Source organism: Vipera ursinii (genome assembly GCF_947247035.1).
Source record: "Vipera ursinii genome assembly, chromosome: 1".
Lineage (NCBI taxonomy): Eukaryota > Metazoa > Chordata > Lepidosauria > Squamata > Viperidae > Vipera > Vipera ursinii.
This window is the reverse complement of record NC_139512.1, coordinates 137,490,663-137,507,913: the sequence shown is the minus strand read 5'-3', so window position 1 is coordinate 137,507,913 and position 17,251 is coordinate 137,490,663. Positions and strand designations below refer to the sequence as shown.

The following is a 17,251-nucleotide window of genomic DNA, read 5'->3' as shown; positions in this document are numbered from 1 at the left end:
TTTTGTAACTTCTCAGTCTAATCTATAACATGGGATTTAACCAAGTCCAATCCTGCTAACCCTTTCTGTGACCAGCCAAGGTCAGCTGAGTACTGCTGTTTGTCTGACTCTTATGCAGTGTGGGATTTATGCCTGCATAAATATGTTGTTTGTTTTCTAATGTTCTTTCCTTTGGAAAAAACAAAACAAAACAAAACCCCATAAAACTTTGTTTGGAGCTTTTGGGTTAAATACATTCAACACTGCTGAAATCTACCTTCTAGTTTCCTGAAGAAAAATGCTAGTCGTTTCCAACTCTAGGGACCGGTGCTCATCTCCGTTTCAAAGCCGAAGAGCCAGCGCTTGTCCGAGGACATCTCTGTGGTCATGTGGCTGGCATGACTAGATGCCAGAGGCGCACGGAATGCTGTTACCTTCCCACCGTAGTGGTCCCTATTTTTCTACTTGCATTTTTACGTGCTTTCGAACTGCTAGGTTGGCAGAAGCTGGGAAGAGTAACAGGTGCTCACTCTGTTACGTGGCACTCGGGATTCAAGCCACCAAACTGCCGACCTTCTGATCGACAAGCTCAGCATCCTAACCCACTGAGCCACCGCGTCCCTTTGAGCCACCGTGTCCCTACCATACTCCCAGGCTAATTTAAATTTCCTTTTTTTTCATTTATTTTAGCAGTGATTTTTACCTTACTTTGTTGTTATACAAGGTGGCCTTGCTTTGCTCTGTTAACATGTCCCTGCAGCAATTGTGGCCTTCTGACTGTTTGGATGAACTGATGGGAAAAATGAAAGCATGGCAGGTTCCTTCATGATGCTGATTGATTTCTGGATAGAGAATTGACAATGAGAGTTGTAGACACATGTATTGGGACTCCCATACCAACATCAGAGAATTCACCATCATTTTTCTCTTTAAGGAAAAGAATTTGAAGGATTTTGTTTAAAATTTCATGGAATAAGAATAGATATTTTGAAAAATTAGTGATTTCCAATCACAAATTGAAAGAATTGGGGCTGAAGGGTGGGGGAACAGAGAAAGAGCGTAGCATTGTTTGAAGCTGGACCTGAATGGAAGAGACCAGAGCTAATTCTACCTTTAGCCAGAAGATAGCTTTAGACTAGGAGTCTTCAAACTTGGCCCTTTTATGACTTGCGGACTTCAACTCCCAGAATTCCTCAGCCAGGCTTGCTGAGGAATTCTGGGAATTGAAGTCCGCAAGTCATAAAAGGGCCAAGTTTAAAGACCCCCTGCTTTAGACCAATCCCTATCTTCCAGCCTACAGTGTTGTTGCAGAGGAAGAGCTAAGCAACCCTTTTTGAACTCCTAACAAAAAGGCAGGATATGAACAGAGCAAATAGCAAAATAATAATGAAATAAAAACCAATGCTTCTCTTATTCACCTTGCTGGTTCACATCCTAAAGGGACATCTTTCCAAAATAAAACTTTGTGCTCCTGATCACCGGTACCAGTTCTACCTTTCTACATGGTCTGAATGCACAAATTGGAGAAATGTCTACTTCCGACAACATGTCTGGCAAGAAAGTATTGCTAAGCAAGTCTTGTTCTCTCAGGGGTGAGCTAGCATAGAACGATCAGTTCTGCTTCTAATGGTTAATCCACGGCTGTAGAACAATTAGGCTGAAAGGGATATGCACTGCATCAAAAGCCATTTTTCAGTGATAGGGTTAGAATATGCTTGCTCTTGGGCAAATTGAGGACCCTTGGGAAGTTGCTGGGGTAATCCTCCTAAGGGCTAGCCCTTCTCCAAGCTATTCCTTCATTATTTGTAGAATATATAAAATAGCATTGGTGGGTCAGATGGAACATCATTTTGGTGCCCAAGGGAAAAACATGTCTCAGGGGCTGAGAAACATTTTTTTTTATCAGCTGCATTGTGTGCTTGCCATAAATCTTTTTGGATAATGAGCTTGGCTCCCATTGAAGGGGAGGGGGCAGTAACATTTCCCAGTCAATTCTGTTGCCATTCTCAAGATCGAAATAGCAGATTAGATCATTTTGAACATTCTCATCATGGATGAAACCCTGAGATTTTGTTTCATCCCGTTCAGAAACTGCTGGATCTTTTTCTCAGGTATGCACAAATCTGTTTGATCAGTCTCCCCCAATGCTTAGTTCACATTCTAAATGAGAGACATGTTTTCATCTTAAAAGTTTAGGCATGAAGGAGACTCTTCAATTCAGAAAGAGAGACTTTTATTCATTCCCCTTCTTCTAGATGGAGACAAAAGGTTAAAGCTTTTTGGATTGTTAGTTACCCCACTCCATATAGCTCACAAGGGAAGGTGTTTTATTAAGCAAGTACAAAATCACCTGATAGTTTCTGGAGCATGCCACCTTCGAGAACTCAATCATAAGTCAAAGGGTAATGAAAAGGGGAGAAAAGATAGAAGCAAAAAATGATAACACAAGACTGTGGTTAGTTATTTTATTGATTTATTTATCAAATAAATTCTGGGTGGCTCATAACCATTAGTGTTGGTGGAATATCAGAGTAAGCAACAAACATCAATCTCCTTTAGATTAGATTCTTGGGATAATAATAAGCCATAATAATGAAAGCAGGTGGTCCTGGAAGGATGGGGTGGGTCTTCTAGCTCCCTCAGTCAAGGGTCCCCAGTCTTCCACCAAAATCAGTGATATCCACAGGGTGGTAACAAAAAAAGACAGTGGGTATGACTATGACAGTGTAAGTATCTTTCCTGCCTTTTGGAATGTTCACCTCAGTGCTGGGATAATTAACAAGAAGGTAATTAATGTTTGTATTTACATTTATGGGAGACCTACTCTGAAGTCTTATTGATAGGAGGGGGCATCCATGCTATGTGCAGGTCAAAATGGGCAAGATAGTGGATGTAGTGTAGTGCGATATGAGCCTTTTCCTTTGGTAAATGCATTACAATGCTGAGTTAGCTTTTTGCCTGCTTTGGAGCCTTCCTACCAGCTGACACAGCTGCTTATCTGAGTTACAAGCTGAAGAAGAACCAAGATGACAACACACTAAAATAAATGTGAAATAAGGTCCTGAGTTGTGAACTGACTTATCCCTTCTGGCTTAACAGTACATCCCAAAAATGCCACCCAGAGGCAAAAAAAAAACAAAGAAAGAAAGAAAGAAAGAAAGAAAGAAAGAAAGAAAGAAAGAAAGAAAGAAAGAAAGAAAGAAAGAAAGAAAGAGAGAGAACCTGGATCAGCCCTAGTAATAATAATGGGATCCATGAATCCAACAAAGGAGAGATACAGATGAGGATCAAATCCTATCTCCCCACTGCAGTCAACAAAAAAATGTGAGTAACAGATCCACTGCTTCAGGTTCCCATTTACCCCCAAAGATTATGACAACCCTGAACCCAGCCACAAGACAGATCTCCTCCCCAACCCTTCAAAGATTCAGTCCAGATCACTCACACACAAACACACACAGAGAGAGAGAGAGAGAGAGAGAGAGAGAGAGAGAGAGAGAGAGAGAGAGCGAGAGAGAGAGAGAGAGAGAGAGAGAGAGAGAGAGAGAGAGAGAGAGAGAGAGAGAGAGAGAGAGAGAGAGCGCGCAGGGGAATAATCTCCTGGAACAAGCCTCCTGCACAGGGAATAGGACAATTTGCCACAGCCCACTCGCTACAGCCATCTCGCACATGGCCAACTCTCCACAGCCAACTCACCAAGGCACAACCTACCATGGAACAACTCACTGCGGAACAATTTAACAAATCCATTTAATTATTTAAAATAAATAAAAAAACTATTTTAATTTTTGTCAATCACATTTCATTCTGTCTCCCTTTTGCTCCTTTCTTTAATGATTCCATTCCACCATTTCTTTGTTACTAGAGTAATTTTTGTCTGGCAAAGAGTTGTCCTGTGGCGAGTTGGCCATGGCAAGTTATCCTGCTGTAATAACAGCAAATTGTCATAACCCGCCCCCCCTGTGCACCCATCCCCCCCACATCCCCATCACTCAACCTTTCCATGAGGTCTGCCTTCTGTCTGCAGAAATGTTGAACTTTGTTACAAAGTCTAAATGATATTATAGCCAAGGTAAGGCAGACAATGCAGCAATACTCTCAACAGTACCTATTGGCCTTAAAAAAGCACTGAGAACACTAACACAGCTTTGCAAGGAAGACCAGCTAGAGCTCAATTATTAGAAAATCAAAATCATGGCGTTTACCAAAAGGCCCAAGAGCCATTCCTGGAGGTCAGATGCCTGCAAGGTCTCCAATTTTAAATATCTGGGAGTAGACCTACATTCAGCCACCCATGGTGATTGTGTTCCTGAAAATGCCCAGAGGAGCTCCTCTGCTCTCCTTAAAGTCCTCAAAACAAGAGGTGGTGGCTACATTCCTGTAATACTCAAATTATTTGAAGCCTAGCCAATAGCACTAAGTTTCTATAGTGCCCAGCTGGGCCCCTTTTCAAAATTTTGCACCATTAGAATGTGTTCAGTTCAAATTTCTAAGATTGGCCCTTCAAGTCCCAAAATGGATTTCCAATGCCATCCTGACAGGCCTCATTTATTTATTTATTTATTTTATTTGTATACCGCCCTTCTCCCGAAGGACTCAGGGCGGTGAACAGGGCAGTACATATTAAAAAACAAAATACAAAAATTAAAAAAGATTAAACAAGATGCCCACGAATAAGTTAAAACACATTAAAAGCAGGTTAAAACACATTAATAAAAACCCAACCCCATCCCATCAGGCCAGGCCAGCTTGTTCGAAGAGGTAAGTTTTTAGATCGCGCCGGAAGGAGCGGAGGTCATGAAATTGGAGGCTAGAAGACGGTGACCATATTCAACTACTGGAGCAGGCTATTCTTTCTTCTCCTTGGCTTTGCCCCACTAACCATGTGGAAACAGAAAGCAGCAACTAAAAATCTCATCCTTGGGATTCTTTCCAGGTCTTCTACTCAGCATGGGATATGATCAGGTTAAAGCTCTATTTAAGCAGCGTGTAGTAGATATACAGAGGGCCAATTCAACCTCCTAACCAACTCCCCAATCTTTATTGTCAGTGAACCCAACAGTTACTCTGTTTCTCTTATATCATTTGGATTAATCTGGAAGTACCACCAGAGGGCCTTTACTTTGGCATGATGTCACGTCCTCCCCTCAGCTGTCCTTAAAATACACAAAGATGCCCTAGTCAGATAATGTGCCCATGACTCCAGACATGTAGAAACAACAGAATATGGACATGTCTAGTACCTGTACTAAAAAGGCAGTTGACATCTTGCTTTATTGTATAAATACCCAGTATGCACAGGACAACTCCATGCCTCTCTGCTGTTTTCAGATGCCAAGCTTGCTATAACATATGTCTCCAGCGCAGCAGCACTTAAAATCTGAGGAGAGCTGTGCTATGAACCAGCTCATCTGAATGCTTTGTATTGTGATAGTTTGCCATACTCCCCTATATTACCTACTGCTTCTACCCCTTTTAGATGCTTTTAAGGTATTTTTGATCTTTGTTTATATATTTAGCTTTCTATATGCAATTTTCTGTTCTAATGTATCTTTTGTGCTTTTTAATTTTTGTGTCCTGCCCTCTTTATGCTGGTCTTTGACTGTAATAAAAATTTGATTTCATTTGATTTGAGTTAGAAGCATTCTGATTCAGATTCTTTTGGCTGGATTGCCGTCAAAGGATATGTGTATATGGATTCAAAATTCCAGTCTTTCCCTTTACCATAATCACAGGCTTTTATCAGGCTGGAATGTGTTGAGTAGATGCGGAGCCTTACGTCAGTGCAAAATGTCTGTGTGTGACAGAAAATACCACCATCAGAATAAGCACGTTCCTCCAAAATTTGGACAACTGCTAGATCAGTGATGGCGAAACTTTTAGAGACCAAGTGCCCAAACTGGAACCCAAAATCCACTTATTTATGACCGGGTGCCAGGCGGGCGTGGCCCACTGGGTGGGCGTGGCTGTGGTGGTCATGGCAGATTGGGTGTGTGTGTCCAAGGTGGGCGTAGTCACCTCAATGTTGCTCGTGGGGAGGGACACCTGTGGGGGGTGGGCAGGGTTGGGGAAGATCCAGGGGGTCTCTGGCAGGTGGAGTGGTAGGCAGGAGGCTTGTCCTGCGGGGTGAGGCGAGGCAGGCGGGGGTACCATTGCCATGGGGCAAGTCAAGGACTGGGGTAGCTGCTGTCTGACACCATCACCCCCCCCACAGAGGCCAACGAGCGCATGGGGGCCGATGGTGTCCGTCAGCAGCCACAGCCTCCTGGCCTCTCGACCAGTGCACTCTGGGGCTCTTCAGCCCACCACCAGCAATTTAAAAAAGCCACCTCTGACTGGATGGCTGGCCGACAGCTGAGGAGGCGATGCAGTGGGTCATGCAGTGGGAAAAGGAGAGCATGCGAGGCCAGGAGGGACAGGACGGAGGGAAACCAGATGTGCCGGGATGCATCCGGCCACGTGGGACCTTGGCGAGTTAGCAGGCGCTGGTTGAAGAGGGACAGTTGCCATATCTGGGGCATGGCCCACGTGCCCACAGAGAGGGCTCTGAGTGCCTCCTCTGGCACCCGTGCCATAAGTTCGCCACCACTGTGCTAGATGGTAGTAGAAATAGCTGAACCCTCTCTTTACTGCCATCTAGTGGTCGTTTATAGCCCTGATCTGAGAACTCTACCAGAAGCAACAAGATAATTTTGAAAGACTAAGATTGAAAAGCAGATGCCTTTTTCCCAGGGAACAAACCTTCTCGATCGTTGCAAAGAAAAGTTCAACAGATTATTATCTTGGCTTTTCAGAGTTAAGATGGCAACATCTGGCTACTTTCTGTGTTATGATGCTTGAATCTGAAGCTAAAGATGGGTCCCAGACCTGTTCTAGGATCCACATCTTACCAGGTTTTCAAAATCTCTGACGCTCAAATTAGCAGGACTTAGCAGGCCTGTTTCCAACCACCTCCTTAAGAAAGTGATGGAAATGGCACATCCAAATGAGTTAATTATTTAAGTGCTACTACTACCCAACGTGGCAGGTGCATCTGGCCGATTGATTAGCTCACGCATTTGCGAGAAGCAGTGAAAACAAAAAACTGCAACTGAGCAATAAATTGCAGGTCACAAAGTCCTTAGTCAGCTTCTCTGAGATCAATGGATACCATTTAATGGCTTCGGTGTACAGCATCTGAAAATGCCAAATGAACATGTAGGTCCCTGCTATTAGCATGCTAACTACCAATATGTATGAGTCAAATGTATGCAAATTTATGTCAGCCTGAACTTTGTGGAACTTCTTTAATAGGTACTGAAAGAAAACACTGTGGGGTCCTTACTGACAGAATGAAAAATGGATTCAAATGGAAAATGCTTTCCTGTGAATTGAGTCCTGCTTCGGCTAAGATACATACAGGATTGATTGTATAACCTTCATAAGCCAGGTGCATAAAATGCAAATATCCAAGCAGCAGTTTTTAGATACATAAAAAGTGTTTTTATTTTTAAAGAGTCTTAAATTCATGGTTGCTGGATGAATTAATGCAAAAACAGGCACTGAATTCAAACAATTTGCCAGATTTTCCATCCTCCAATCTAAGTGGATTATTTGATATGACAGTGTCTGTCAACCTTAGCAACTTTTAGATGGGTGGGTTTCCATTCCTTCGAATTTGTCCACTCATCTTAAAGTTGCAAAAGTAGAAAAACACTGTGAGATGACAATCTTAGGTTCCCTCTCTCTTGTTGCATATTCTGTCACCTCTGAGAAATGTTCATGCTGGCTAGGAATGATGGAAGTTTCCTTGCAACGACATTTGGAGAGCCATATTTTTTAATGTAATTTACAGGAAGATTTTTTAAATGATATGGTAGCATTTAAGTGGTAATACAAAGTTGTATACTCCATTGCATATAATGGTAATGATATAAAAATATTGTGACTGTAAGTTTAGGAATAACTAGTTTAAAGTGTATTTGCATACATAACTGGGTGTGTTTGATTTGTATCCCACCTTTCTATTTGAACGAACACTCAAGATTGCTGGCAAAAAGCAAAACTTAAGAAATGCACTTATACAATGCCAACTTAAAACCAGTGCTAACATCATTAACTACTAATGAAAGAAGTGTGTTTGTGGTAATTTTTTGAAACACAGAAATCCAAACATTGAATAGCTTGGGAATCATACAAGAGAAAGTTCTGGTAGGTTCATAATAGTAGTGCTAGCCCCTAAAATATTTGGACCCTAAGGTCTTTAGGGTAGGGATTCAAAAGTTAACAGAAACATCTTATTTTCTGACCAGAAAAATAGTTGGTAACTGATACTTTCAACATGTGCATCAGATGCTCCCAGTGGTGCATATAACTTAGCAGTTTATAGGTTAGGGCTTTGTGCCAGTTGAACCCTGGACACTTGTTTGAAGGAACCCCACTTGAATACATTAATCTTCAAAGTCATGTTGAAGCAAGACATGGAGACATGCTGCCAGTTTTGACTAGTACAGGAATGAACACACTAAATGCAATTGTGTAGATGCTCTTGCCACAGCCACCTGGTGAGATTCCCACGACCCCTGAGAAACAAGAAATGTACTCCTTCTTTAGGGAAGATCTTGCAACTCCATCCAAGACGGGTTGAATCCCAGTTTGAGTCCAGTTTCTTGGTAGCACCTCGGTGTTGTCTAGATTTAATTTCAGTTTGTTCTCAATCATTCAGCTCATCATTTTGTTCAGATAATATTGAAAGGTACTATTAGCTGCTTTGGAGTTGGATAATAAGGCCGTATTTTGAAAAACAAATGTGATCTCCTCTGTGTGGACACAACAGTGGCAGAGAAACATCATTCTTCACTGTAGGGACCCTAATGAGTCAGTATGATTTATCTAGAGATTGCCTCCATTGCACTCAAGCTGTTGTCCCATATGCTACATTGCTCCCTGATCTCTATGAAACCCAAGGGGCCGATTTGGCTTTGCAAGAGGAAGAGGACACTTAGGAATTACAGCATCATTGCCTGGACTGATTGAATTCCAGAATTCATCCTAGGTTTTGACATACCACAATAGCATTCCTCGAACCATATGGTAAATTGATTCCACGCAGAGTCGCCTAAATAAATGGAATTTGTTCATTTCCCCCTCAACCATATATACAAAGGCACATGGAAAAAAGACTGCATTATTATAATTCCACTAAAGTTCACAAAGAATTGAGCCAGTAAATTATTTCTGATTAGCTGGTTATACTGAGGAGATCCAGAGAATTGTTTTGCTTGATTGAAAAAAAGAAAAAAAAGAGTTTGTCTTTCTCCATGTTCTGTGAAACAGAGGGTAATGTTCAAAAGGAGAAGTAGTAGTAACATACATACAGGAGGCTCAGATAATTTCTCTCCAGCCTTGCTTTCTGCAATGAACCTTGAAACGTGAATAAAATCTTGTGCAACTCAGGAGTATTAATTTTACTTGGTGTTTGTGAATGTGAAGTTATCCAACATTTCCTCTTTCTGCATAAAATTCTTTTTATAGCTTGGATTTAATTTCATTTTCTTAGATAAGGAATTTCTCTTTAAAAACTTTTTTCATATACAAATTTGATTGGTTGCGCAACTACCTGCTACATTTTAGGAATGGCACAAATGATAAAGTTCTGTATTTTTAGGCAGGAAGCTCTGCTTTTCCGAAGAATGGCACCCCCTCTCCTCTCCTCATCTAATGTCCTTAGAGTACTGTTTGGTTTCTACCCAGCAAAAACTCTTTCACAAATTCCAGCTCTTCAACAACACTTTCACAGTAACTGCATCTAGCTCAGACATGTCAAACACAAGGCCCGGGGGCCGGATGCGGCCCGCGAAGTGGTTTCATGCGGCCCGCGAAGCCATCCTGGAAACAGTGAGGGAATGGCCCCCACTGCCTTGGCCCTGGCCCAGAGACCCTCCTCCTACCAGAGACCCCCAGATCTGTCCCACTCCTGCCCAGGCCCCCATAGGCACCCTTGATGCCAACGAGGTAGAGCTGGCCACGCCCACCCAGTAGGCCATACGCACTCTAGCCACGCCCACCCAGTAGGCCACGCCCACCCTGGCCACACCCACCCGGCCCCCTGAGGGCAACCGCAATGCTGATGCGGCCCTCAATGAAATTGAGTTTGACACCCCTGATCTAGCTGCACAGTTCAGACAGTGACCAGATGGCAGCCAGAAGAAAGAAAATCGACTAAATATTTGCTATCGGATGTATAGCCAAATGCCAACCCTGGTTAGGATTTTTTTTTAAGAAATGCAATCAGTTGATGGTATGACAGATAAAGGAGAGAAAAAAAGAACATTGTGGAATAAACAGGCCATTGTGCACGGCAACTGGAGAAGACTTTTTATGTGTTTGATGACATTGGACAGGGCCAAAATTTCGGCTGAAGAAACTATCGCCTAGTTATGCATTCTCCCCATCAGAGCATTAATGTGGTTTCTGATTTAAATTTGGGAAAGAGGAAGGAAGGAGGAGTTTCAATTACTGTTTATATTTTGCTGGGGGACAGGTTTATTTATTTATTTATTTTATTTTAATTCCATTTATATCCCGGCCTTCTCCGAAGACTCAGGGCGACTTACAAGCTTAGCAGTAGCCTTCATTCTATGTATATGCCTGCTTATTGGGGCTTTCACACACCCCAAGCAGCATTATTACAAAGTCAACTTAATTGCCCCCAACAATCTGGGTCCTCATTTTACCTACCTCGGAAGGATGGAAGGCTGAGTCAACCTTGAGGAAGGCTGAGTCAACCTTGCGAATAGCCTTAACGAACCTTTCCATTGTGAACAGCCACTCGGAAGGCAACCCCTTCCATCCCCATCGTGTTAACTCTTCCCTTTAGAAAAATGCTTTATATAGTTGTTTGCATCTTTTATTTACTTCTTTTTCCTAATTTAGATTTTTCTCCTTAGGCTGTAATCATTTGGAAAATTGGCAGAAATATTTTTGGCTGATTTTAAAATAGACATTCCGTAATTTGACCTTAGTTGCTTATATACAATATTCGGTTACTTTAACTGCTGATATGCCCAATGATGGAAAGAAGCTGCTTGGGGAGATCTGATATATTTTTTATTCAGAAACAATGTGTGCCTAATGAACAATAATTTCAGCTGGAAACATGTTGGGATTTCCTTAATGAATTTATAATGTGTAATTACTTCAGGAATCCATTCTGAGTCTCCCTTTCTCAAAGTTTGCTCATAATTATAGTTTGATTAGGCTATGATCTCCAAGGATGAAATGCAAAATCTTTTTTAATAACAGACATTGAAATGCATTTGCATCAACATCCCCACACCCTTTGGGGTTTTTTTTATTTATGTATAAATACATGTCAATACCACAAGATGGCACTTTCGTACTTGCAACATTTACTACTACATATACCTATCTTCTTCGAGATGTTCCAAATGTAGACTTGTAAACTTTTTTAAAAAGCAAGATCTTGTACAAACAGCTTGTTTGTGTGTATCTGTGTGTGTAATAAATAAAGTCAGAAAACATTTGTTTTTTTTAAAAAAATCATAAATAATTGCAGGTAATAAAATTTAAATTACAAAAGCAGAATGTATATTAACCGACTGAATTAACGTTTCAAATATACCTAGATGGCTTGATACCAATTTAAAATAACACTCTTCTCACTTCCTTAGTCATTAATACATTTGTCCAAGAAGGAAGAAAGAAAAACCTTCTCAAGAATAGAAAATGGCCTGGATTATATGCTGCAAAATTTCTGCTTTATTATTATCTCCTTTGGCAGAAGGGAAGTCAGATTATTTTGTGATCTAAGAAACGTAGTCAGTCTGGAAATCAAGAAACTCCAGATTTTTCGATAGCTTCAAATGTAACTCAAATATAAACTCTAGAAAACTCACAGATGAAAGTGGTGAAGAAGAAAGAAACTTTGCACTAATATAGTGCATAATGACGCAGCGTCCAGTTTTCCCTTTACAGTAAATGTAATTTTAGCTCCCCTCCCCAAACAGGATTGTCATGCTTTCAAAAATTTAAAAAAAAATCAGTAGAAGACTGTAGAACTTCTCATTTGTCCTTATTTCTATGGTTAAAAAGGAAGAGATGTAATTCTGAGGTCCCCTCTGGGGAAGAGTCATAAAGATATACCATGTTTCAGATATGCCAAAAGGTAAAACCGGTCAAGTTTGGAAGTTATATTCTGCCCAATTATTTCAGATGCCAGATTCTCCTGAAGAACAAAAATAAAACCCAAACTCATCAGCTGGAATCTTGTATCAAGAGAGGCGGGGGTGGGGGAAAGCAGTTAAGGCAGTCAATGTCTACATTTGGGTGGTTTCCATCTTACATATCAACATCTCCATCGTAGGCTAAAGTCAGACACTTCTGCGGCGGAGAAGTATGTTGTGGCTGTTTTGGTTTTTTGCTGAAAAGGAAGCAAAAGATTCATTTCTTCTTAAAGTCACAACATCATGGTTTATATATTTTCAACCCAACTATGTAGGCTATCACCATATGCCTAACATTACCAAACAGGTGAACTGAATCCTTCATTTGGGGCACAATCCAGGGGAACTGTTATATCTTTCAGCACAGAAATGAATAGCAGTTACCTTTAACTGGCCGCTGACCTTTTTAAAACTGGAAGGCTAAGCCGAAGTTATTTTAATTTTCCCCCACCTAGGTCATACGTTGAAGAAGCAGTCAATTCTAGAAACCACAGAATTATGGGAATGTGTGAAATGCATTCAGGTAGCCCTTGACTAACAAACATTTGTTTAGAGACGGCTTGAAGTTACAATGGCACTGACTAAAATGACATATGACCCTTTTTCACACTTATTTATTTATTTATTTATTATTAATTTAATTTATATACCGCCCTTCTCCCAGGGGACTCAGGGCGGTGAACAGGGCAATACATAAAAACTAGATACAAAAATTAAAATTATTAAAACATGATTAAACAATGCCCATAAATTAATACAAATTTAAAATTAAAGTCATTTATAAAAATCCCACCCCGTCCCATCAGGCCAGGCCAGCTTGTTTAAAGAGATGGGTTTTAAGATCGCGCCGGAAGGAGCGGAGATCGGGCGCCATCCGGAGCTCAACCGGAAGATGGTTCCATAAATCCGGTGCACCCACAGAGAACGCTCTCCCCCTGGGGGCCACCAGTCGGCATTCTTTGACCGGTGGCACCCTGAGGAGGCCCTCTCTGTGGGAGTGTACTGGGCGGAGGGAAGTTGACGCCGGCTGCAGGTGCTCCCCAAGGTATTCTGGACCCATGCCATGAAGGGCTTTGTAGGTCATTACCAACACCTTGAACCTCACCCGGAAGACAACTGGTAACCAATGCAGCTCGCGGAGCAAAGGTGTGACATGGGAGTATCGGGAAACTCCCAGTATAACTCTCGCGGCTGCATTCTGCTCCATAATGCATTCTGCATTATGACCATGGGCACGTAATCAAAATTCAAACGCTTGGCAACTGACTCATATATGTGGTGGTGGCTATGTCCCCTGGGTCATGTGATTACGTTTTGCGGTCTTGTGACAAGCAAAGTCAATGGGGAAGTGAGACTCACTTAACAACTGTGTTACTAATTTAAGAACTGCAGTGATTCACTTAACAACCGCGGCAGGAAAGGTAGTAAAACGGGACAAAACTGTCTTGCTTAGCAAGAGAAATTTGGGAGTCAACTGTGGTTGTAAGTCGAGGATTACACTTGTGTAAGTTCAATGACAAATGCCTACAAATTACATGATTTCCCACAATTTTTTGGTGACAGAATACAGCAATAAAATTCATAAGCCTTTGGATAGTCTAAATGCCCCCAAATCAGCATCTCTCCCTGAACCACCATTTTAAAAAAATACCCTCAGAAAAATTAACCCTATCCACTAGCTATATAATAGTGAAAATAACTAATAATAATATTTTTATTAATAGGAACCGCCCCACTCAGTCACTTAGACATTGAGATGGGTGGTGTATAAATTTGATAAATAAATAAATGTTGCTCCACATTATGTTGATATTTGTTATGATTACAAGAAAATACAATATATCCAATTCTTTAGTCTTCCACAAGCACATTTGGTCAGAGCCATATCATAATAGTTCCTACCAAAGAAGAGACAAACTACGGCGAAAATGAAAAACTTTTCATCAGTTAAGAACTAGAATAATTGAATAAAACTCTAGCTGCACACCTTATCCTCTCTTGGACATGAATGAATATATCAATCTGTCTGTCTGTCTATATGTATGTATATAGTGGCATGGGGGCGTAAAGGTGAAGATGCTTGCCTCCCACTTGGAAGGTTGAATTCAATCCTAGGCAGTAGCAGATGTTTCTCTACCAGGGCGCAAAGGGAAAATAACTGCTGCGAACTCTGCGTAGGCATCAGGAAGGGCATCTGGCCAGTAAACACTCAGCTCCATTTGGTCACCCTGATTCCATCCCAAATAAAGGGATTAAAGTGTTGTAAAAAGAATATATATATACCTACGTAAGTACATACATACGTACGTACGTACGTACATAAACACATACATACATATCAATCTAAATAAAAGGACTGGAGCATCCTTTCAGGATGATAGGCTAAACTAAACCTGTAAATAATGTGAACAGATAAAAAGGTTTTCAAGTGATACTTAGCTTTCTAATTACAGAGAACATAAAGTAACCGCAGAATTTTAATCTCTGAAAGCTATTTGTAACTTTGATACCAATGAATTTCAGTCATTCTAATTTAGTTCCAAATGACTGAATCTAAATTCAACATCTCAAAACAGAATTAACAGGGTTAGAGGTAAGCACAGAATACATACCAAAGAAGATATGAGGTGAAGATTAGGAAAACTATAATGAGAAACCCGCCAGCTGATACTCCATATACCCAGATTTTAAGTTTTCCATCTGAGACAGGGGAACAAAATAATACATTTGACATTTTGCAAGGTGTACATTTTTGCTTATTTTTTGTCAGTTAAAAATAGGAAACCCTTGTAACCGTTACTTCCTGAATTTGCCTACCTTGAAGGGCAGGCAAAACTCATCTACGAACCACGTCAATCTGTAGAGAAATAACTGAAAATTCATGCTAAATCACAGAGCTACCAGGGAAGTTGCATCTTATGAGAGAAAGAGCAGGGAGGTCAAATTTATTTATTTATTTAAAAATTTTATATTGCCACGTACTCACACATGGCGACTCAAGACGGCTTACAGGACATTAAGAACAATATAAAAGAAATAATAAAAGATGAAAATAGTAAAATAATAAAAAACCCATCCCCCCCACCCTAGTGACAACACACATTCATACGAGCCATTTAATGGGCTCCGTCCCACTCTGGGATCCCAAGGCCTGCTGGCAGAACCACATCTTCAGGGCTTTCTGAAAGAGTGTTAGAGGCAGTCTAATTTCCGGAGGGATGATGTTCCAGAGGGAGAGAGCCACTACGGAAAAGACCTTTCTTCTGGGTCCCACTAGAAGTATCTCCTTAGAGGACATGCCTTGCCTCCCTGCTCTAGAGGGTCAGGTAGATGTGACTGCCAAGGGACGGCCCCTCAGATAACCTGGTCCTAAGCCATGAAGGGCTTTATAGGTGACAACCAGCACCTTGAATTATACGCGGAACCAATGCAGCTCCCACATAAGAGGTGATACCTGTGCACACTGAGGTCTGCATAAAACCATGCAGGTCTCTGCATTTTCAAGGGCAGTCCCATGTAGAATGCACTGCAATAGTCAAGATGGGAGATGACTAGGGCATGAGTAACCGTGAGTAGGGATTGTTGGTCCAGTAAAGGGCTTAACTGGCACACAACCTGCAGTTGTGCAAAGGTCCTCCTGGCTACGACTGCCACTTGCTCTTTGAGCAGGAGTCGCGAGTCCAAGAGAAGCCCCAGATTATGCACTGGGTCTCTTTGGGGGCAGTGATGACCCATCCAAGACCAAAGGTGCCAATTCTTCATGGACCAAAGAGCCCCAAACTCAGAGCCACTCAGTCTTGCCAGGGTTCATGTTTAAACCCATTGCTCACCATCTAGTCTTTAACAGCCTCCAGGCACTGCGAGAGGGAGATCACATCACTTAACTCACCACGGGCTGAGATATGGAGTATCATCAGCATATTGATGATATCTGAGTCCATGCTGATGGATGATCTCACCCAACAGCTTCATGTAGATGTTGAATAGGAGCGGAGAGAGTACCCAGCCCTGAGGGACCCTGCAATGCAGTAGGGAAGGGCTTAATCTCTCGCCTCCGATTAACACTGACTGAGATGAAGGTGTTGTTGTATGAGTAAGGAGAAGAGGTTCAACTCCGCCTTCAGCTATGGAAGCTCCCTGGCTGACTTGGAGAGGGTCGCTCTCTCTCAGTCCAATGTACCCCATTGGTCCTTGTAACCATCATTAATAATGGAGAATATACTGAACAGCAGGTATCCTGCAACTGTAGGATTCCAACTTGAGATATGATTATAAGCCACTGTAACATTACAGTGTTTGACATCTATGTTTGGAGTTGGACACAGATCACAGGTATGTAGAAAGTCTCATGCTTTACATTGACCTTTATGTTTTTTTCTCTCCTCCTTGTAGGAGAATCTCTCCTACTTATATTTCTGATTAATCAGTGAAGGAAATGCCATTAGCTTCAGCATTGTAAAATGAAATCCCAGGTCATTCTACAGAAAAATGCTCTTTGCACAATTTATGCTAATGATATTCATATGATTATATTACAAATGAGAGTTTGTATATCCTCTAGTGTAGTTTCTGGTTATGTGATTCACTGAGCATGAAGCTTACTTTTCAAATTAAGAGAGAGAGAGAGAGAGAACATCATGCCACAATTTGTTATTTTTACCTGGGTTAAAAGGCTGAATTGACCACCCTTTGAAGATGTCATGCATTTTGGAATTGATAGGCTTATGTTTGGCAGAATTTGTTTTAACATCGGCTTTCTTATCTGCTAAACCGGGTATCTTCATGCAGTAATCCAGGAAACCATTTGATCTCATGATTTCAGTGTAGCCTCTCTCACAACCACAGATGCCACCCTAGGTAACAAGGAGAAAGATAGTTCAGAAATCAGTTCATCCTCCAAAAAATGTTTCTGCTGGGGGGGCTGCTGGGCACACCCCAGTTAACCTAATACCACATGCTTTTACTATCTTTAACTGAAAGCCCAACCTAGGCCAAGGCCTTACTATGGATTGCCAATATCATTTAAAGCTTTTTGAGCCACACTAAAT

General features: G+C 41.4%; 1 protein-coding gene across 1 annotated transcript in view; it reads right to left on the bottom strand.

The window, feature by feature from the left end:
- Positions 1-11,678: 11,678 nt before the first annotated feature.
- Positions 11,679-17,251, bottom strand: part of THSD7B (thrombospondin type 1 domain containing 7B) — a gene marked incomplete at its 5' end in the record, with an annotated part of 466,043 nt that continues 460,470 nt past the window's right edge. Inside the window, 3 exons of the mRNA XM_083351680.1 lie at positions 11,679-12,400; positions 14,816-14,903; positions 16,864-17,056. Coding sequence (XP_083207806.1) covers positions 12,319-12,400; positions 14,816-14,903; positions 16,864-17,056 — 363 coding nt within the window. The 3' untranslated portion in view covers positions 11,679-12,318. The remainder of the gene's footprint in view (positions 12,401-14,815; positions 14,904-16,863; positions 17,057-17,251) is intronic.